Source organism: Opisthorchis viverrini (assembly GCF_000715545.1).
Source record: "Opisthorchis viverrini unplaced genomic scaffold opera_v5_346, whole genome shotgun sequence".
NCBI lineage: Eukaryota > Metazoa > Platyhelminthes > Trematoda > Opisthorchiida > Opisthorchiidae > Opisthorchis > Opisthorchis viverrini.
Window position 1 is genome coordinate 333,188 of NW_008752004.1, and position 18,850 is coordinate 352,037.

At 44.6% G+C, this 18,850-nt stretch overlaps 2 protein-coding genes across 2 annotated transcripts in view; both read right to left on the reverse strand.

Annotated features, from left to right (window-relative positions):
• Positions 1-14,446, reverse strand: part of T265_10220 (hypothetical protein) — a gene marked incomplete at both ends in the record, with an annotated part of 49,642 nt that extends 35,196 nt beyond the window's left edge. The window contains 2 exons of the mRNA XM_009176529.1: positions 8,831-9,119; positions 14,294-14,446. Of these exons, the coding sequence (XP_009174793.1) occupies positions 8,831-9,119; positions 14,294-14,446 (442 nt within the window). The remainder of the gene's footprint in view (positions 1-8,830; positions 9,120-14,293) is intronic.
• A 1,687-nt stretch (positions 14,447-16,133) lies between these two features.
• The window catches only part of T265_10222 (hypothetical protein), a gene marked incomplete at both ends in the record, with an annotated part of 16,817 nt that continues 14,100 nt past the window's right edge, over positions 16,134-18,850 (reverse strand). Inside the window, one exon of the mRNA XM_009176531.1 lies at positions 16,134-16,465. Coding sequence (XP_009174795.1) covers positions 16,134-16,465 — 332 coding nt within the window. The remainder of the gene's footprint in view (positions 16,466-18,850) is intronic.

An 18,850-nucleotide genomic window follows, 5' to 3' on the forward strand; every position in this document is an offset into this window, starting at 1 on the left:
AATTTTTCCCAGTGAACATCTTTTTCCACTAAATACCCTTAATTGCCGATGAGTCCATTGAGTTGCAAACAACCTCCAACCAACTACCCGAATATACTGTAAAACAATTCGGTGTACAACCCTCCAGTTCGGTTCAGTTCACTTTCAGTTTATCGGTCACCAGAAAATAGGAAAGCAGGGAAGACATGCAAAAATACTGAATACGATGGCATGTTCAGTTGGTTCGGGGAAGCCGGAAGTTTGGCACTGAAAGCGATAATTCTGATTCGTGAGTGCCAGCGAGTGATTGATTGAGCCATTTCTGTCAGTGTTAACTCCCCATGTCCCCATCCAGCAAGGCGACGGCTACCGACCCGACTGAGCAGACTGGTTGGTGTTTTCATAGACTGTCTATCTCTCGAACTCGTCCACCGAACACAGGGCTGGATAAAAATACCTCTGGAAAGCAGAAGATCCTCGGGGATGCGGAGTACATGTCCTAACCAGCTTAACCTATGGAACGTGAGTGACTCATTCATCGCAGAAGAGTTCCTTTTTCCAGAACCCATCTGATGTAACTCGCCACTGCTAATCCGATGTTCTCGCAATATCTGATCCAAGTTTCGGATCCTCGTAACACGTAAGCTGACGGTCCTGTGATAAACGAAGTCAACGCATGAATCGCAAAAGCCCGAAGTGCGCTCGCTAATTCGCACAACTTCGGGTATCAAAAAGGAATATCACTGTGTATCAAAGAGCGTGTGTATCAGACTACAGTGCAGCTGTGTTACTGTATGCCTGACAGGCTTGTCCAAATCTGGCGAAGAATTTGAAACATCATCAGATCCACCACCACCGATATTCAAGAAGTTAGACAGGCTGAAACCAGTCAATTCGGAATGAGACAACCAGGAAACGTGTGTTTGAAGTCGATAGTACTTCTAGTGAAGAACGCACCTAGGATTGCAAGCGAAGGTGTTTGGGTCATATAGTACGCACGCCGAATTGCCGGGTGCCGAGAGAGTGCAGTTTTCCGTGCCTAATTCAGAGTGACGGCAAACTTGGCCTTCTGGGATAGTTTCCACATGAACCTCCGTGCGCTTGGTTGGAGACAGTGAACGATATTGAAGGCTAACCGATGGCAGTGGCACCGGTTGATACCCTGATTGTCTGACTGAATGTTGGAGGATTCCGGGATGTATGTGGTAGGCTAGCCCCAGATCCCCCTCCCTATTCTAGTTCTTTCTTTCTTCTATTATAAGGCACAATTCAAATAAACTGACACTGTTGTATGGCATGAAGCAGCGGTACTCCCCTATGGTGTTGCTGTCGATGATGATGATGATGACTTTAGTAGTAGTAGTAGATCAGGTGACATTCTTCACTAAATTTCATGACAGCCTGAGGTCAAAAGACAATTATTTTGAGACAAAATAAAGCGTTTGGTTGGTTTCCTTTACCTTCTGATAGGAACTCAACAACCTTGATCCAATCCTGCCTAGTTAGCTTCGTCCGGGTTGTGTGGTTTGATTGCATTTCATCTCGAATCTGTTACATGAAACACGCGAAATTGAAATAATGTACCTCCTTCAACCAACGGATAGGCTCATCCTTGATCGTCACAACTCCATCAGTCTTGCTTGACATTGGAAGGATCTGAAAGGCATAAGAAAAGCTAAGGGTGTACCAAAGAATAAAGAGGGTAAAATTAAAGCGGATTCTGGTGGAATTCAGTCAGCCAGTCAGAATCATTTGTGAAAGTAAACTGGTTCTCGTTGTCACGGTCTAATTCACTGACAGCAAGGCGGAGGGTAGTGAGAGGGACAGTCTGCAAAAGTACCGCTTAGATATCATCATCATCATCATCATCGTCAGCATAACATCAGTTAAAGCTCCACTACTGTTTAGGTAAACTCGTTTAGATTGTGGCCTTAAAAGAACTATACTCTAGAGGCCGTGGCTTTGATGCAGGAACGCCAATTTGCCAGAGTCTCGACTAGGCCTCTCGGCTATTAAAGAAGGAGTCGACACCTAGTGGAAAGGGGGAGGCTGATGTCAATGTTGCATGATACTATTCTAAGCAAAGCGCAATTCCTGTCCACGTAAATCTCATGCCCCTCAAGTCCCACGGCAACTTTCATGGTCCGGAGGCAGACAAGATAGATAGAGAAACCTTTCGCCATGTTCTCGGAAATTCGTACAGCACTCAACGTTCTGAAACCATTACCCAAAATGCTTTTGCCAACTTGTAACGAGGCCAGCTGAGGACTTCCATATCCCTTCTGATTTATATGTACAAGGCGAACGCACCATCGTGCATTGGCCGTGAATGATCTAAATGGTTCAGTCTACAGGACTCGACGAGTGCACGAAATCGTTTTCAAACCGAACACCTTTTCTACGGTTATCTCCACTAAAATGATCCGGCCGTGCTTGAGTTCCATTTACAAGGCAAAATTTTGTGTCGTTTGCGAAATCAATCAAGTTATCCGTTTGGTTTGGATATCCGTTCTTTTGCTCACACCAACAAGTTGCAACCAATTAGAATCTAACGAAACAAAACTTTGGCACACTGATCCATTTTTATAAACCGGTCAATTCGACTGATCATCCAGACTTATTAGGTTGGGAACAAAATCCCCGTTCTGAAGCTGAAATACGTGAAGGAATGTGAGGTGACCATAGACCTAGTAGTATATAGTAAGACAGTTGGTGTCATGCAGATCGTTCTTAAAGGCGAAATGCGATTAAGTGCCTGGAGATGATACATGTAGTCAGCGTTTCCTCTTCAAAAGTGGGGGAAAACGAAAAGCGACGCATGCGCACACAAATACTGGGATGTTGTTATTGATCACCTGACTGAATGAAATAAACGCTTCCTTGTCTGGAGAAACACAATTTCGACAGCCTCAACCCAAGAGAAGTTGTGTGTAGGGGGTTACACTGGGTCACATATAGTGGAAGAAGTTAGGGGAACTTCGCCGTTAAATGATAAGCTGAGAGCCTGGTAGCACCTATCATTATGAAAGCTAGGCGAGATTTCAATTCATCCGGGAGACAACACGTTCTGAAACCATTACCCAAAATGCTTTTGCCAACTTGTAACGAGGCCAGCTGAGGACTTCCATATCCCTTCTGATTTATATGTACAAGGCGAACGCACCATCGTGCATTGGCCGTGAATGATCTAAATGGTTCAGTCTACAGGACTCGACGAGTGCACGAAATCGTTTTCAAACCGAACACCTTTTCTACGGTTATCTCCACTAAAATGATCCGACCGTGCTTGAGTTCCATTTGCAAGGCAAAATTTTGTGTCGTTTGCAAAATCAATCAAGTTTGGCTCCGCCAGCAGCTATAGAGTTGAACGACGAGAGGATATCCGTTCTTTTGCTCACACCAACAAGTTGCAACCAATTAGAATCTAACGAAACAAAACTTTGGCACACTGATCCATTTTTATAAACCGGTCAATTCGACTGATCATCCAGACTTATTAGGTTGGGAACAAAATCCCCGTTCTGAAGCTGAAATACGTGAAGGAATTCAAGTCCCACGGCAACCTAGTAATATAGTATAGTATAGTATAGTATATAGTAAGACAGTTGGTGTCATGCAGATCGTTCTTAAAGGCGAAATGCGATTAAGTGCCTGGAGATGATACATGTAGTCAGCGTTTCCTCTTCAAAAGTGGGGGAAAACGAAAAGCGACGCATGCGCACACAAATACTGGGATGTTGTTATTGATCACCTGACTGAATGAAATAAACGCTTCCTTGTCTGGAGAAACACAATTTCGACAGCCTCAACCCAAGAGAAGTTGTGTGTAGGGGGTTACACTGGGTCACATATAGTGGAAGAAGTTAGGGGAACTTCGCCGTTAAATGATAAGCTGAGAGCCTGGTAGCACCTATCAGTATCAAAGCTAGGCGAGAGTTCAATACATCCGGGAGACAACGAAGTCAATTTCCAAAATGTGTTTCACTACACTACGACCCCATCACGGAGTGCTAAACACAGGACATTTAACAAAACCACTCCGCAGAAACGATCCCGCTTAAGGGAACAATTCTGGTTGGTATCAGCGTCTCTATAGATTTCCAAACTTTCTGCCAGCGACGGCAAAGACAATCTTACCACATCACTAGCTGCACTGTTGCTTATCTAGGATTAGGCAGTCGAAGTTATTGATGCAGTGAGACACGCTCTGGGTCACACACAACTGTCAAATCACACTATACCCTACCAGTATGAAGAACAGGAAGTACAGAGAAACAGTAAACTGTGAGAGCACTTCGCAGATGTGTCCACAAAATTAAACGCTCTATTGTAACCCAGAAAACTGTGTAGTTGGTCAGCAGTAGGTGTATCGCTGTCCCATGTACAATCCGTGCAAGCGATTCGGTCAGAAATTTGTCATATTCTCGGAGTGTGTGAGCCGAAATAGGACCGAAATAGGTTACAGTGTTCAGATAGTTGGTATCCTGGGATGAAACTACACATAAGGTTGTTGAAAAGTGTTGGACATCCTGCAAACGACTTCGGACTGCTCCTGTCTGATGAGCCCTGAAAAGGGCGATTTAGCCGTGGGCTAAATCGTTTCGTCTAAAAAGAGAAGTGAATCAAGCCGCTTTGAAATTAAATGTCTCTTCTATGGTTATCTCCGCTAACATCCAACACCGTAAGCTGCAGTGGCTTGGTCATGTGCTACGCATGGCTAAAAAACAACTACCGAAAGGGCCGTTACTCCCTGTGCATCCTTCAGAATGAAGGAAACGGCGAGCAAGATAACGGTTGGCAGGGTGCGTTTCAGGGTGGGGACCCCATGACCTATCTCCCGATCCTAGCTAGAGGCAATGCAAGAAATGGAGGCTAATAGATGTTATCGGCGTTCGTGCTGTCAGTTTCTTTCCCGCTGTCTGATTGAGCACTTAGTGTATGTACCTCGGGATACACGTGGTAGGCTAGTACCAGGACGCCATCACACCCACTCTTCTTTTTCCACTCTAAGGAATTAAATGTAGTTAGACTTTCCTATTGTACGGCGGTGATGCATCAGTGTCAACGCTGACGTTAATACCGCTGACGATTTCCATGTAACCAGGCGCAAGAGTTAAGCTAACTTTATACTGCCTAAAAAGTATTCAGTCAACCCATGTGGTTACCCAGAATATATGAACGGCTGATTTTCATGCCCTGCATCGTCTGCGTGTGTTCAACTGAAATGTACTCACTCGAAAATCCTATGAAGCCAAACAAGGCATCAGAAATGTTGAGACGGAGCGTTTCCTCGTTTAATGAATAGAATTATCCCAAGGGTCGACCGCTTGCAAGGACAGTCGCGAACCCTATGTAGAATAGATGCAATGCACTACTCATAAGGTTGCTGAAAATTATTTGACAACCCAAGACCAGTTTCGCTCTTCTTAAAGCGAGTCCCCAAGTCCCCGAGTTGCCGTCAAGTTAGGTTCAAGTAAAGCATAAAATTGACACAATCCCGGGGACGCGCCTACCTGATGAGCCCCAAGAAGGGCGAAATCGATCGTGGGCTGTCGAAGAATTTTCAGCAACCTTACCAGTAGCGTATCAAATATATACATGTATCGCGATATCTCGAATATCGTAGCGACTGAAACATGAGGCGGCCTGGTGCAGCACATTCAGTTGCCTAGAAACATCACAAGCGGGAGATTTAGTTGGGTTCTAAGTGAGTCTCTCGAAAAACCAAATTTGCTTGCTTTATGTAGAATACTTGTGTGAACAGGCTTCTCCTTAAGGCAGGTTACATGAAACAACACTGTTAGAACAGTATTAGCTACTCCGCCGCCCAATTATACAAAATCTTAGGCAAATTAATCAAATTCCAGAAAGACCCACTGGAAACTTAATGCCTGGTTCGAACACGGTACATCACTTGTGAGTACGTCATTTCGCCCTTGGTACTGCAACGCTTATGCCGATCCGTCTAGAGGAAATACGCCATAGAGTTCCACCTGGGGCTGTTACAGTGAAACACGTGACATGAATCCATCGACGACCAGAGGCAGCGTACAGTATCCGACTGCTGGTGAATAGCACAGGATTAACAAGTATTTGACGTGGCTATGCTAGATAAACCCCATGTGTGGGATAAAAGTGAGGTATTATCCGTCTTATGCAGGAAAAATACTTTGATCTCGTAAGCGCCCCCTCAACTAAACCTTTGCGCCTCAAAATCAGTCGAAGAACATCGCTGAAGGTCCGTTTGAATCCCACGTTACCACAGTCTCAGTTTTCAAATAATCATGTAACTGGGTATTATTCTTCCATTTCACTCTTCACTAAGATTAATACAGCTTCATGATTACATGGCGAGTTCAAGGACACTCAAACTCCCGATAAATCAGCAATCTGCCAGGGTGGCTTATTAATAGACCCATCCTGTCTACTTGTCTGTAGACTGGAAAAAGCTAATGGAAATGAAGAAATAAAGTCGGGACACTATGAATAGGAGTCCTGGGACAACACAAAATAATGACTAACGGCATTCGGACAGGGTCAGTCACGTGATTAACAGCACTCCTGCACATAAGCTATCGCTCTCAGAGTAGCATTCGAGAAACACATTCCGATCAAAAAGTACAGCCATCCAATTCCAATCAACACAAGGTCATCTTCCGCCTCCTCTGCGTGACTATGCTCAATTTGAAATATTCGGCTTCAATGAAATAGCGTAGCACGCGAAACTTAGGTAGGCAGTCTGTTTTCGAACTTTGAGAAACTGGTGTAGGCAAAGACAGGCTGCAAAGATTTCTGTTGCAGCCGTCTGAATAACTAACCTATTGGATGACCCTTGCCAGAAACAAAATACAGCCAGACACTGATGCCCATGGGATGAGAAGCAGAGAACTCAACAAAAGAGATTACTGAGGTTAGGAAAGTATACATTTTGTCTGTTATTCCTTCACACTATGTACAAGAAACGAAAATAGCACAACAAAATCAGAGAGAAATGTGACAGAACAAGCACGTTTCCAAGTTATCGGTAGTAAGCGGGACGAGCAACGTGAATTCCACGATCATTCAATGCGGCTATGAGGTCATCCAGCGTGAGAGTGGCTCGACGATCCGTGGGATTGCGAGGTGCACCTGCAGTGCTCTTCACACCTGACATTAGAGAACAAGAACATAACGACTGATTATCAAGTATAAGATGTGGGAAACGGTGATTCAACTCTATTTCTAAAAAATCGTTAGCCCCTTTTCATGCGAAAGGTGCGATAGGAAACAATATAGTGACTACATCACTAAATCAGCACCTAACCTGCTCACCTACAGTAAACTGGTAGACCATAGTTTTGCTCTCAATAGAGCTCAACAGTAGTGCACATCCCTAGCCATACAGGAATATAAACCTTGGACATCTATCTGCTCTGTGAGGCGAACGTGTTCGTGCTTGAAAGACGGGTTTGCCAAAATCTCGGACGGGGACCCAGTAACTATCTTGGCTGTCGTCAACAGCATCATCGTGGGCTTGCCGTCACGGTTTTTGTTCACCGATGATTTGGGAAAGTGGGGTAGGTGGCTCCACACTGGAGGCGGTAGCTGGTGTAATTGAGGTCTTAATACTGCGTTGTGAGTGCGGGCAGATTGGGAGGGGAGCTATGCATTGAAGGCACCAGCTTGAATGCATGAGCACCACTGAGGGCACGACTGGGCCATGTCTGACAATATTCCTAACTGTTAATGTGTCCCTTCTCGGAATCCTCGATCAGGAAGACAGAAATGATCAGCGCAGCTGGATTTTCTGGTACTGGCCTCCATACTCCACTGCCAAATCACTGTTTGACCCCCGTGACTCATTTCCACCCTTCACGCGGTTGTGCGAAAAGAGCCCTTCAAGGAAATCGGTCGGCTGGCATACGAAGCACGTGACCAAGCCAACATAACTCATGGAGTGTGACCAGTCCATCTGTCGTGGAAAACCATTCGAAGTACTTCGGCATTACTGATCCGGTTTGCCCACCAAACTCGGGCAATGGTTTGAATACACCATGGACACTTGTTATCACTACCACTACATCACTTTACAATGTCATTGCCATATTAATCTTACTACATTAATGTCGTATTATTTTACTTCATTTAGAATGTGCATAATGGGATGACTCGTTAGTCGATAGAACAGCTATTCCTGCAGGCTTGAAATGCTTCCAGACGCGACACACCTCAGTGTAACAAAACAAAGAGGCTCGATATGGACTTGCACCAAATGTGGACGCACAAGCCCTAGGATGACAAAACTTGTCGGCCAGCAGCGTACTCACCAGTCCATCTGCCAAATGTGAACAACTGGAACCGATGTATGTAGATTCCATTTTCAGATCGCTACCTATTCGAAACTGTCACCCTAACGATGACACGTCACTGAAAGTGAGTTTAACGGAATACCTTCACCGGGTTGATGACGCGCTAGTGAGTGCTCCATGAAATGATTGCATGCTGCTATTCAGGAGGAGACGCCAGCATATCAACGATAAACAACCAACTGTTGCATGTGCCGACTGTTATGCCATCATGTTTGGGTTGACTGATGGTCTGCAACAACCCTGTACTTTCACATACCCATAGTAACCCCTCGTTTCTACATCGGTACCAAGAGTTTGCATGCGGCACCACATTCGGCAAACAGAGTATGGACCTCGACTATACGGAGATCTCCAGTACTCTGCCGACTGTCGACCGGCAAATCTGAATGCTAGCCAATCATTATTACCTTCATCATCACCAACGTCATTTTGAACAACACCAAAGTGTTTATCTTAACCTGCGCGCAGACATATCGATTAGCAGCGAGCGGAAAACGGCTTACTGGCACTGGGGGACTGAAGATTTGCGGAAGTTATACCGTTGGACATCGAGACAGATCCGGCAGGCGACTGCGCTGTGGCTGACTGCGAAGTGACCGGCATGGAAGATGAATTGCTCAACAGACCAGTCGAAAGCCCGTTTGCCATTCGCCAATTGCCCATTGCATCGGTCAGAATATCAGTCAGGAACTTTTGTCCGGCTAGGCTAACCAGGCGGGCTAAACGCGGGTCTCCATTCTCAAACTGTACGCCCACACCTTCTAAGATCGCGGTCGACAACCGATCAGGAATCTGAGGAAGGGGTGCATGGGAATTTGCAAAACAAGATTAAACTCGGGACCAAATTCAACTGAAAACGAAAGGAAATGAAGACGGCAAATGGGCACAAAGGAGTAATTTTCTGGATAACAAAAACTGTTCTGCAAGCCATACGAAAGCCGGTATCGGCTTCAGGATTAGTAGCCTCCGAGAATATCCGAGCAGACAACAATATAAGGCGGTAGCAGACGAAAACTGCGAGGCTTTGGTCACCACCGGAACAAAGTGATGAAGATTATAGATGACCAAACTTGTGGTGCGCCAACGAATGAATACTGAATGGATGACAAAACAGGTCGTTTCGATATGGTACGTCCTTGATTGCCAACAGACCACACTTGTACGTATTCACGTTTTTTTAAAAAAGCTTGACGGATAATATACAACGTAATCTGGTCCATTGTCACCCAGATTGCTACTGGTCCACAAGAGCGTTTCAGCTAAGAATGGAGTAAAACCTATGCAAGAATCAGTACGGTTATCGAATCATAATTCGTGCACGAAACTTGTAAACCAGAACGAAGCGTATTTTGCAGCATGCGACTTGATCAAGAGAGAGAGCGAGAGATTCATTTGATAGGTAACGGAAAGGGCGGAAGCCGAATCCAAAAAGCGAACAGATGATTAGTTCAGCCATCACAGCGAAATGTCAATAGGCTGCAGAACAAGGAAAATGCCATCATTCTGCGGACTATTGAAGAGTTTTTACTTTGACAGACGTGTTCCAGTGTACTCTCACAGCATTTTTATGCAACGGAAAAGGCCTTTTCAACCGCTGTTCTCGTGTTACCTGCCTCATGTTCTGTATGCATTGTATGAACTGTGGGTTCTTGTGGTGACTATTCTAACAAAAGGGAAACATTTTAAACCAAAGTAATATGAAGTAGTCAGGAAGGTCCGTGGTTCGAAGTCCGACCTCTGCCTCTCGACTTCCCCTGGCTAGGCTTGGATAAGCTGGCACTATCTCAGCTCTCGTGTTTCTTACTGGTGACATGGCAACTAGACACCGAAAGAGTGCTACACCTGAACAAACTTTTTATAAGCAGCGGTCACGCTCGTGTGGACAGTATAATTTGCACTGTGCATGTTGCGAACCAGTCGCCTGTTGTCACAACCTACTTTCTGTTGGAGAACATAGAACCTAGAGAAAAGATAACATATTATAAGAGACCATGTTGTAACCGACAGGATAAGCTCTACGGTCTCCGAACATCATCATTATCATCATCATCGACAGCATGACATCAGCGTTCAACACCGACGCTTCACTGCCGTCTCCGAACAAGTGAATGGTATTGATTATCTACCCCATATTGAGCCAAAGTAATCTAGGGAATTGGGGATATCCCGGCTGAGGACTGGCGTCACAACTGAAAGGTGACGGGCCGCCACCCATGCTGAAAATTCATGCCCATACAGTTCAAATAAAATAGAATCCCTTAGTGTTGTGTTTCACCTCTGTCGATCCACCTCCATGGGAGTGATGAAAAAATCAATTTCGATCCCAACCAACCGCTCTATTTTTGCCAGACAATCTACGTCCACTTAAAGAAAAAGCTAACGAAGCAAAGTAGCTACATCGTAAATGCATTGTTTAGTAAGTAAAACTATCATATGAATTCATTTCGTACAACCTCTGCGTAGTATCTGTAAAATGGAATGGAATGAAACAATTTACGGGGATAGTGGCACCGTTTATAGGAAACTAGAACGAACTTCAATCATTCAATAAAATTTTTGGCTCATCATTCAAGGTCATGGCCCGAAACAATAAGCCACATAAACTGAGGTTCATCAGGGCAATATTGACTGGTCGATTCAAATATGTACCCCGTGATCGGCAAGGTTTGAGCGTGACTCTGAAACTGTGGTGGTTTTTCTGTTGAGCAGGTTGCATCACCGTACAAACGAAGCAACTAATCCTGTAACTAAGCGAAATATACTCACTCGCAAACAAATTTGGTTTTTCGAGAGACTCAACTGGAAATCAGCTGAATCTCTCGTTTTTGGTGTTTCCAGGCAACTGAATGTGCTGCACAAGGCCGCCTCATGTTTCAGTCGCTAAGATATGCGAGAAATCGAGATACTTGTGTGTTCGTACTGCACTACTCATAAGGTTGCTTTCGCCCTTCTCGGGGCTCATCAGGTAGGAACAGTCCCCGAGCTTCCGTCAACCTTATGTTCTCGCAAACCCAAATCAGTTTGCAAATGAGCGTATTTCGTTCATTTCGTGCAATTTGGTTTCAAGTAGAATATAAGGTTGTCGGAAACTCGAGGACTGTGCCTACCTTATGAGCCCCAAGGGGGGCGAAACCGGTTATGGATTGTCAAAAAATTCTGTAACTTGTTTCATTTCGTTCTGTTTTGTACACATTACGGCGGAATGGATTTTACGAAATGAATGCATCCCGCAACAATGTCCTTTCTAATGAATCGTCCGACCTGCTCCAAAGATCACAATACCTTGAATAAAATTCCGCCTGTATGTTGGTTTCTCTCTGTGAGACGAATGCGTGCGGGCAATGCTCCTGAAAACACGCGCCGAATGCGAATTGTAGACTCACGCACATTTTTGAACTGTCCGGACTTAATCTTATCAGGCCTCCAGACATCATCTAAGCACGTGTTACAAGTGGAATGTCTGGGTGTCTAAGAACCCCCCATTGTTGGCGACATTCAACTCTGCATATTACTATTAATCATTGAGCATGGTGGTCTAGAAAATGCAAATAACGGGCGCTAACTTACTAAAACGTTTGATCTCGTGAGTTCTTCTATAGTATCTTACTCTAGAGGTGAACGTTCATAGTTGAATTAGTCGCCATAAAGTCCATAGCAAGCTTTTTTACATGCGTTAGTATGTCTGGAGAAAAAATTCCTTTAACATCTGAAAAGATATCGCATTAGTGAACCATTCGAAAACACGGAAACACGACTTTTTCATCTCTTATCGGATTGATGAGGTCGCTGTCAAGGTTGAAGAACTATAAAAAATCGTTCAGCTGATTAGCTGCCGTGCCACCCGAAGGACGCACGAGGGCTGTCATACTGTCAGATTGCCCAAGCCCAGACAGGGGAAGTCGAGAGGCGGAGGTCGGATTCGAACCACAGGCCTTCCAGTCAGTAAATTCGCGCTTTAACCACCGAACTATAAAACAATGGTTGGAGGCTCCAGTTCTACTGAAAATCCCTTCCTGAAAGTACCACTCCAAAATGACACGTCTGTTGAAACGCTGATGTCGAGCTACAGCTGTTGTCAAACGGCGAGGCGCAAAATTCCCCCCACATGGAACCATCGACTCTACCAGGTAGCTCCATGCTACTGTTGAAAAAGTTAAGATATTTCGGCGACTAGGCACGCGTTCTAAAGGTATTCTACTTATGAGTCGAACACTAGCGCGCCTATCGGATTCGGAGAGGATAATGCGTGGGTTCACAAGTTTCATATAATTAAGAGAGAATTTAATGTTCCGTCTACTGAAGGTGTGTGGATAACCCAGTAGTGAAGATCGAGGTGTCTCAGTGGTTATGGGACAAATTGGAAGTTTTGTGGTTCGAACTCAAGACTGCTCCTGTCTATTATTTGGCAGTCTAGCAGTATTTCACAACTCTGCATATTACTATTAATCATTGAGCATGGTGGTCTAGAAAATGCAAATAACGGGCGCTAACTTACTAAAACGTTTGATCTCGTGAGTTCTTCTATAGTATCTTACTCTAGAGGTGAACGTTCATAGTTGAATTAGTCGCCATAAAGTCCATAGCAAGCTTTTTTACATGCGTTAGTATGTCTGGAGAAAAAATTCCTTTAACATCTGAAAAGATATCGCATTAGTGAACCATTCGAAAACACAGAAACACGACTTTTTTCATCTCTTATCGGATTGATGAGATCACTGTCAAGGTTGAAGAACTATAAAAAATCGTTCAGCTGATTAGCTGCCGTGCCACCCGAAGGACGCACGAGGGCTGTCATACTGTCAGATTGCCCAAGCCCAGACAGGGGAAGTCGAGAGGCGGAGGTCGGATTCGAACCACAGGCCTTCCAGTCAGTAAATTCGCGCTTTAACCACCGAACTATAAAACAATGGTTGGAGGCTCCAGTTCTACTGAAAATCCCTTCCTGAAAGTACCACTCCAAAATGACACGTCTGTTGAAACGCTGATGTCGAGCTACAGCTGTTGTCAAACGGCGAGGCGCAAAATTCCCCCCACATGGAACCATCGACTCTACCAGGTAGCTCCATGCTACTGTTGAAAAAGTTAAGATATTTCGGCGACTAGGCACGCGTTCTAAAGGTATTCTACTTATGAGTCGAACACTAGCTCGCCCATCGGATTCGGAGAGGATAATGCGTGGGTTCACAAGTTTCATATAATTAAGAGAGAATTTAATGTTCCGTCTACTGAAGGTGTGTGGATAACCCAGTAGTGGAGATCGAGGTGTCTCAGTGGTTATGGGACGAATTGGAAGTTTTGTAATTCGAACTCAAGACTGCTCCTGTCTATTATTTGGCAGTCTAGCAGTATTTCAGCTCTCGCACTTCCTTCGGGTGGTGTGGCAGCTAAGGACCAAAAGGGTATTACAGCTGAACAAGCACGAACGAACTCATAGCCCCAAACAGCACCGGGATAAGCCAGTATAGTGAATGTGTAAAACCCACTTTACATTCGCGCTACTGTGAGTCACACACCCAAAGCAAAATCAAAGCGGAGGGCCGAGGAAAATCCACTAAAATCTTTTCCGAGTAGACGACACTATGGAATGGTCTCACAATCTTCTCCCACTTTTGGCACCAGTTGATCAGTCTTATTATTGTGGATTCTGCGTTCGTCTTTCGAAGAGAGTTGTCACCAAAATTGATTCCAGTCATCGGAATAAGAACTATGGGGGAAACGTGGTAAGCCATATAACCTAGTCATCTAGTATAGTGATTGTGACATCTAGACTACATCGCTTTTGCTCTTTCCTTTACATGAAAGACTCTGGAGTGACCAAAACCTAGACTGGAATCCGGGTTAAAAGATAAGGGTCTCTGAATCATCGATAGATAAACTATTTTCGACACACAAATATGCCCAGTACATCAATCATGCTAACCGAAAAATGAAACTTTTCACTATAGGAAACCGCAATTTATGCTTACCGTAGGTTGGATCCGATCCAGTTGGGTCCAAAAATTGGCCAACAATGGATCAGACGATGCATTGTTGTTGGTCTCCGATGACTGTGTGACTGCGGCTGAGGGGACGACTAAACTAGGTTTCGTTTGTCCGGGTTGTGGTTGCTCAAATGTCATGAGATAAAAGCTAAAAAAGAGGGAGACACTTTGTTCACGCAGCAATCACACGACGTCATCCTTGTCGACAGATAATTAAGGCCAAAGACTTGACACTTGAGCCTTTCACGAGATGTTACCTAATAGATTACGAGTTGGATGAAGTCCTTGAAAACCAACTGTAACCATAAGGGAAACTACTCACAAGGTTGTTGAGAACTCTTCGACAGCCCACGACCGGTTTCGCCCAGGTAGGCGCAGTCCCCGAGTCAACATCAACCTTATATTCTACTTGAACCCATTTTGATGGGCCTCCTGGCATACTTTTTCATCAAAACAGAAGCTGAGTACAAAGATGGGGCCCGCGGGTAGAACCCGTCTACAGCGATGTGAAAATCAAAATAAATCCCGAAATAGTTGTACGTTGAAACTAGATAGGTTCATTCGTCCCAGTAAAAATAATTAATGCTAGGTTACTTCTCCGTATACCCAGATATTTGGGATAGACCAGCTCAGAAACAGTACAACCATTAAGCAAGATACGCCGATGGAAGGAAACAACATACCCTTGGGCGAGAATGCGACTGTAAAATACTTCATGATTACCAACATGTTTAGTCCAAGCCCGTACAAAGTGATGAGTTGTGAAGATATAAAAAATTAAACTCATTGCTTTTCAAGTAATCAGTAATGCTGACTTTCGCAAGGTTGATACGCACTGCACAGTGTTCCCAAACTAGGCTAAATCGAGAATGGGCGTCACAATGTACCACATACAACCGAATTCTTTCAGCAAACCTGGGAGTCACATCAGGGTCCTTCGTTTGGTAGCCAGAGCAATCACCTACCTGGGAGTCACATCAGGGTCCTTCGTTTAGTAGCCAGAGCAATCAGCGCTTTTTTATCACCCGCTATCGGTTTCTCTCCAGATTTCCTGAATGAGTGTATTGAGGTATAGGCACCCAGGAATGATTGTAGTAGCTACCAGCAAGTCCCTTCCTTGCCCACTTTAATTATTTACTTCACAAAAAGGCTTTCAAATAAACCATGCTTGTACAGCAACGAAGCATCCGTGTTGAACAGTGACGTTATAGTATCGATGGTGAAGATGATGGGTGGTAAGTCGAGATAGCTTGGTGTTTAATGCGCGAGTTTCGTGACCAGAAGGTCCGTGGTTCGAACCCAGGTCCAGCATCTCGACTTCTCCTGTCTAGGCTTGGGCAAACTCACATTATCTCAGTCCTCGCGCTTCCTTCGGGTAGCATGGCAGCTAGGCACCAAACGGGAGTTGCTGCTTTAGCAATTGTTTATCTTTATTATATCAATGGTAACCAATTCATCAAGTGCTTTTCTAGCTGTTGTGAATTAACCGACTCCTTGTCCATTTCAGGTAGGGTTTCATTGGTGGTAAGCTCCTCAAAAACAGCAATCAGCGCTCTCATTCTTCCAACCGTCCAACTTGAGGTGAAGTTTGGCCTTCCAACTACGGTTTCCAACTGGTGCTTGGAAGGATCCCTGAATCAAAGAGCTTTTGAAAGTGGGTCGACAAGGTGATCCATTGAAAATAGGCACTTTTTAGTCAATCTACGCACATTAAGTAAAACATATGGAACCTCTACTTTCCAACGTGATTGAAATCGACAGACAGGAGATTAAAAATTTTATTGTCCAAAAAGAAAATAATAAAATAAACAAGAGTTTGTGTTTGCTAACTGCAGAAGTTATCCAGACGAATGATGGCTTCTTTGTCGAACACAGCCGGTCTACTAGATTCGCAGTCCATTGCATGGCTGCGATTAGCACTGTGTTCCTCAGCCCACCGCCAAATTCGACGGAGGTAGCCTGAGGAGGCGAGACCACGTACCCAAGGGGTGAAATCTTGTCGTTTGAGGTCACAATGGTTGTTGCTGCTAACAGCCTGCTGTTCAGTTTCAACACCAGTTGGCAACAATATGTTGTGTAGATCATCCTCCCCTATCCACTGGACGTCGCTGACCTCCTCAGGATTCAGTTTGACGAGGCCTGATTCCAGGTTTGTATCTGAAAGAACAGGTCGATCTCATTGAGCGAAGCCATTACGAGAGATTATACATGCATACCACTTATACATATAGTTACCGACCACTGTCCGATACAAGGATACGCGGTGCAACCTCGCAATAAAATGGTAGACTCAAGTTATAGGAAATCCAGCACTAAAAATACGGGAAAAGGACACAAATTTGGAAGCGCAATAGTAAGACGGTCCTTCCCTCTGGTGACGAATCACCAATAAGGAAGGAAAACACAGTGGGAAGCAGCCAATCAGCTGTAACACTCTTTTGGTGCCTAGCCGCCATGCCAACCGAAAGCAGAACGAGGGCCGAGATACTGCCAGGTTGCTCAAGCCTAGACAGGGGAAGTCGAGATGAAGAGGTTGGGTTGAAACGACAAACCTTCCGGTCAGTAAATTAGCGCCTTAACCCCTGGGTGCAGTTGAGTGAACATCAACGCGCAGCTTGTGCTACGTAGAATGCAGTTGGAATCAATCCGGAATTTCCGAAGCACTGAAGGCACCTCTGTTGGCAACCGTCCCATGAAACGATGAGTTGAAGACATAAGACCTGTGAAGCACTGAAGGCACCTCTGTTGGCAACCTTCCCATGAAACGATGAGTTGAAGACCTGCGGTTCGTATGAGATATGGTCCGTCTTTGGTAGAACTTGCAGTACTTAAATGAAATGCCCCGTGAAAGATAAGTTCTAGGGTAAAACATTAAAACCCGAACCGCGAAAAGATCGGCGGCCCGCCTTGCGGTCATCAAACTTGGAAAAAAGGTATAAAAGCAATTTCCGTATAGATTATGTAGATTGGACCTGTGTCGGAAGACCGTCCAACAGACTAACAAAGACTGCTTGTCAAATGACTCGACGCCTCCGCATCTGTCTCTGTAAACTACACATCCATTAAAGACTGAACAAAACTGTGTGGTGAGACAAGTAGGTGCATCAGAAAGATACGATAAGGATATAAATTCTGAAAACCTTTTCTCAACAACAATAATGTAGATCGGCTTAACGAAATTGTTCCAAGGGTAGTTGGTGGTTGGTTCGTTTTTTCCATGTACTTACGGGGTAATTTATAATTTCCTATACGCCACCCCGATTGTTTCATTACTTCCGCCTCGTTAATTTTCAAGATTTTTGCATTGCATTATTTCCGCACATTTGAATACGCATTTCCGTAGCCATAGGCGCGAGTGAACATCCTACTCGTAGCCTCGAGCTCAGATGATGCTGAACTTTGCTCGTCGTTCGCATTGAAGACATGTGCATGTTTTACGAAGGGGGATCACGTTTGTCCTGAGTACTACTTAACCCAGGCTGGTATAGTTTGTTCCCACGGACGACAGTTTGAACTAAAACGAATGCCCCTTATTGATCGAGATAGCTCAGTGGTTAAGGAGCGAACTTACTCACCGGAATGTCAATGGTTCGAACCCAATCTCAGGATCTCGATTGCTCCTGTCTAGGTTTGGGCAACCTGGCGGTATCCCAGTCCTTATGCCTCTTTCCGTTGGCTGGGCAGCTAGGCACCGAAGGCATGCAACAGCTGAATGATTTTTTTTATTGCTGCGAGAACTGATTGGTAAAAATTTCAAATAGGTCTGTGGATGTGGTCATCTCTCTTAATAGTGCACAAAATCAAGGAAAGAAGAGTGAGTAACTTGGTCATTTGTTAAAAGTTAATCAAGTTGTGGTGGTTGCTGTATTGATGAACACACGACAATCGCCTTACAATTTTGGGTCCATGGATTTCTTCTCGCGAGCTTCTACTATCAACAATGTACTAAGGTCCACTCCGGCGAAGCTTAAGAGCACTAAAGGTATCTCTTAGCAATGATTGGATAAACCAATAAGTTTAAGACACGTCACCTGTGTTTCCAATAAGATATGACCTATATTTGGAATTTGTGGAACTCGCGTAACTCTATTTGGGTGCCCCTTGGAACATACGTTCTAGCTTATCTGATAAAAATTTAAACTACAGAAAAACACGACGGCAGTAGTCGGCCGGAGGGTAGTAGTGCGCGTAGGATGAGACGCATTCACCGTCGTGGCCATGCCGGAATAACGAGGCTCCCTGTCACCGCAATCCCACTGTTGAGAACGTTGGAAGTTGGCCAGGTTTTAATGAGGAAAGTTATGAAAGATAATCTATTTCCAGCCATCCGCCCTACTTCTGAAAGCTTGGTAAGAGATCTGACTCTCTTTAGAGACACTGTGGTAATATCTACACTCCGGCAACTGCGTAACGGAACATATGGGACGGACTAATGGCTTAGAAAATGACAGGCCGGCAGATGTCGAAGTTAGACTAATTTACCAGGACCGTCTTCTGGACTCTTCTAAATGTCGCACCGTCAATTCTAACTTGAACGAGATC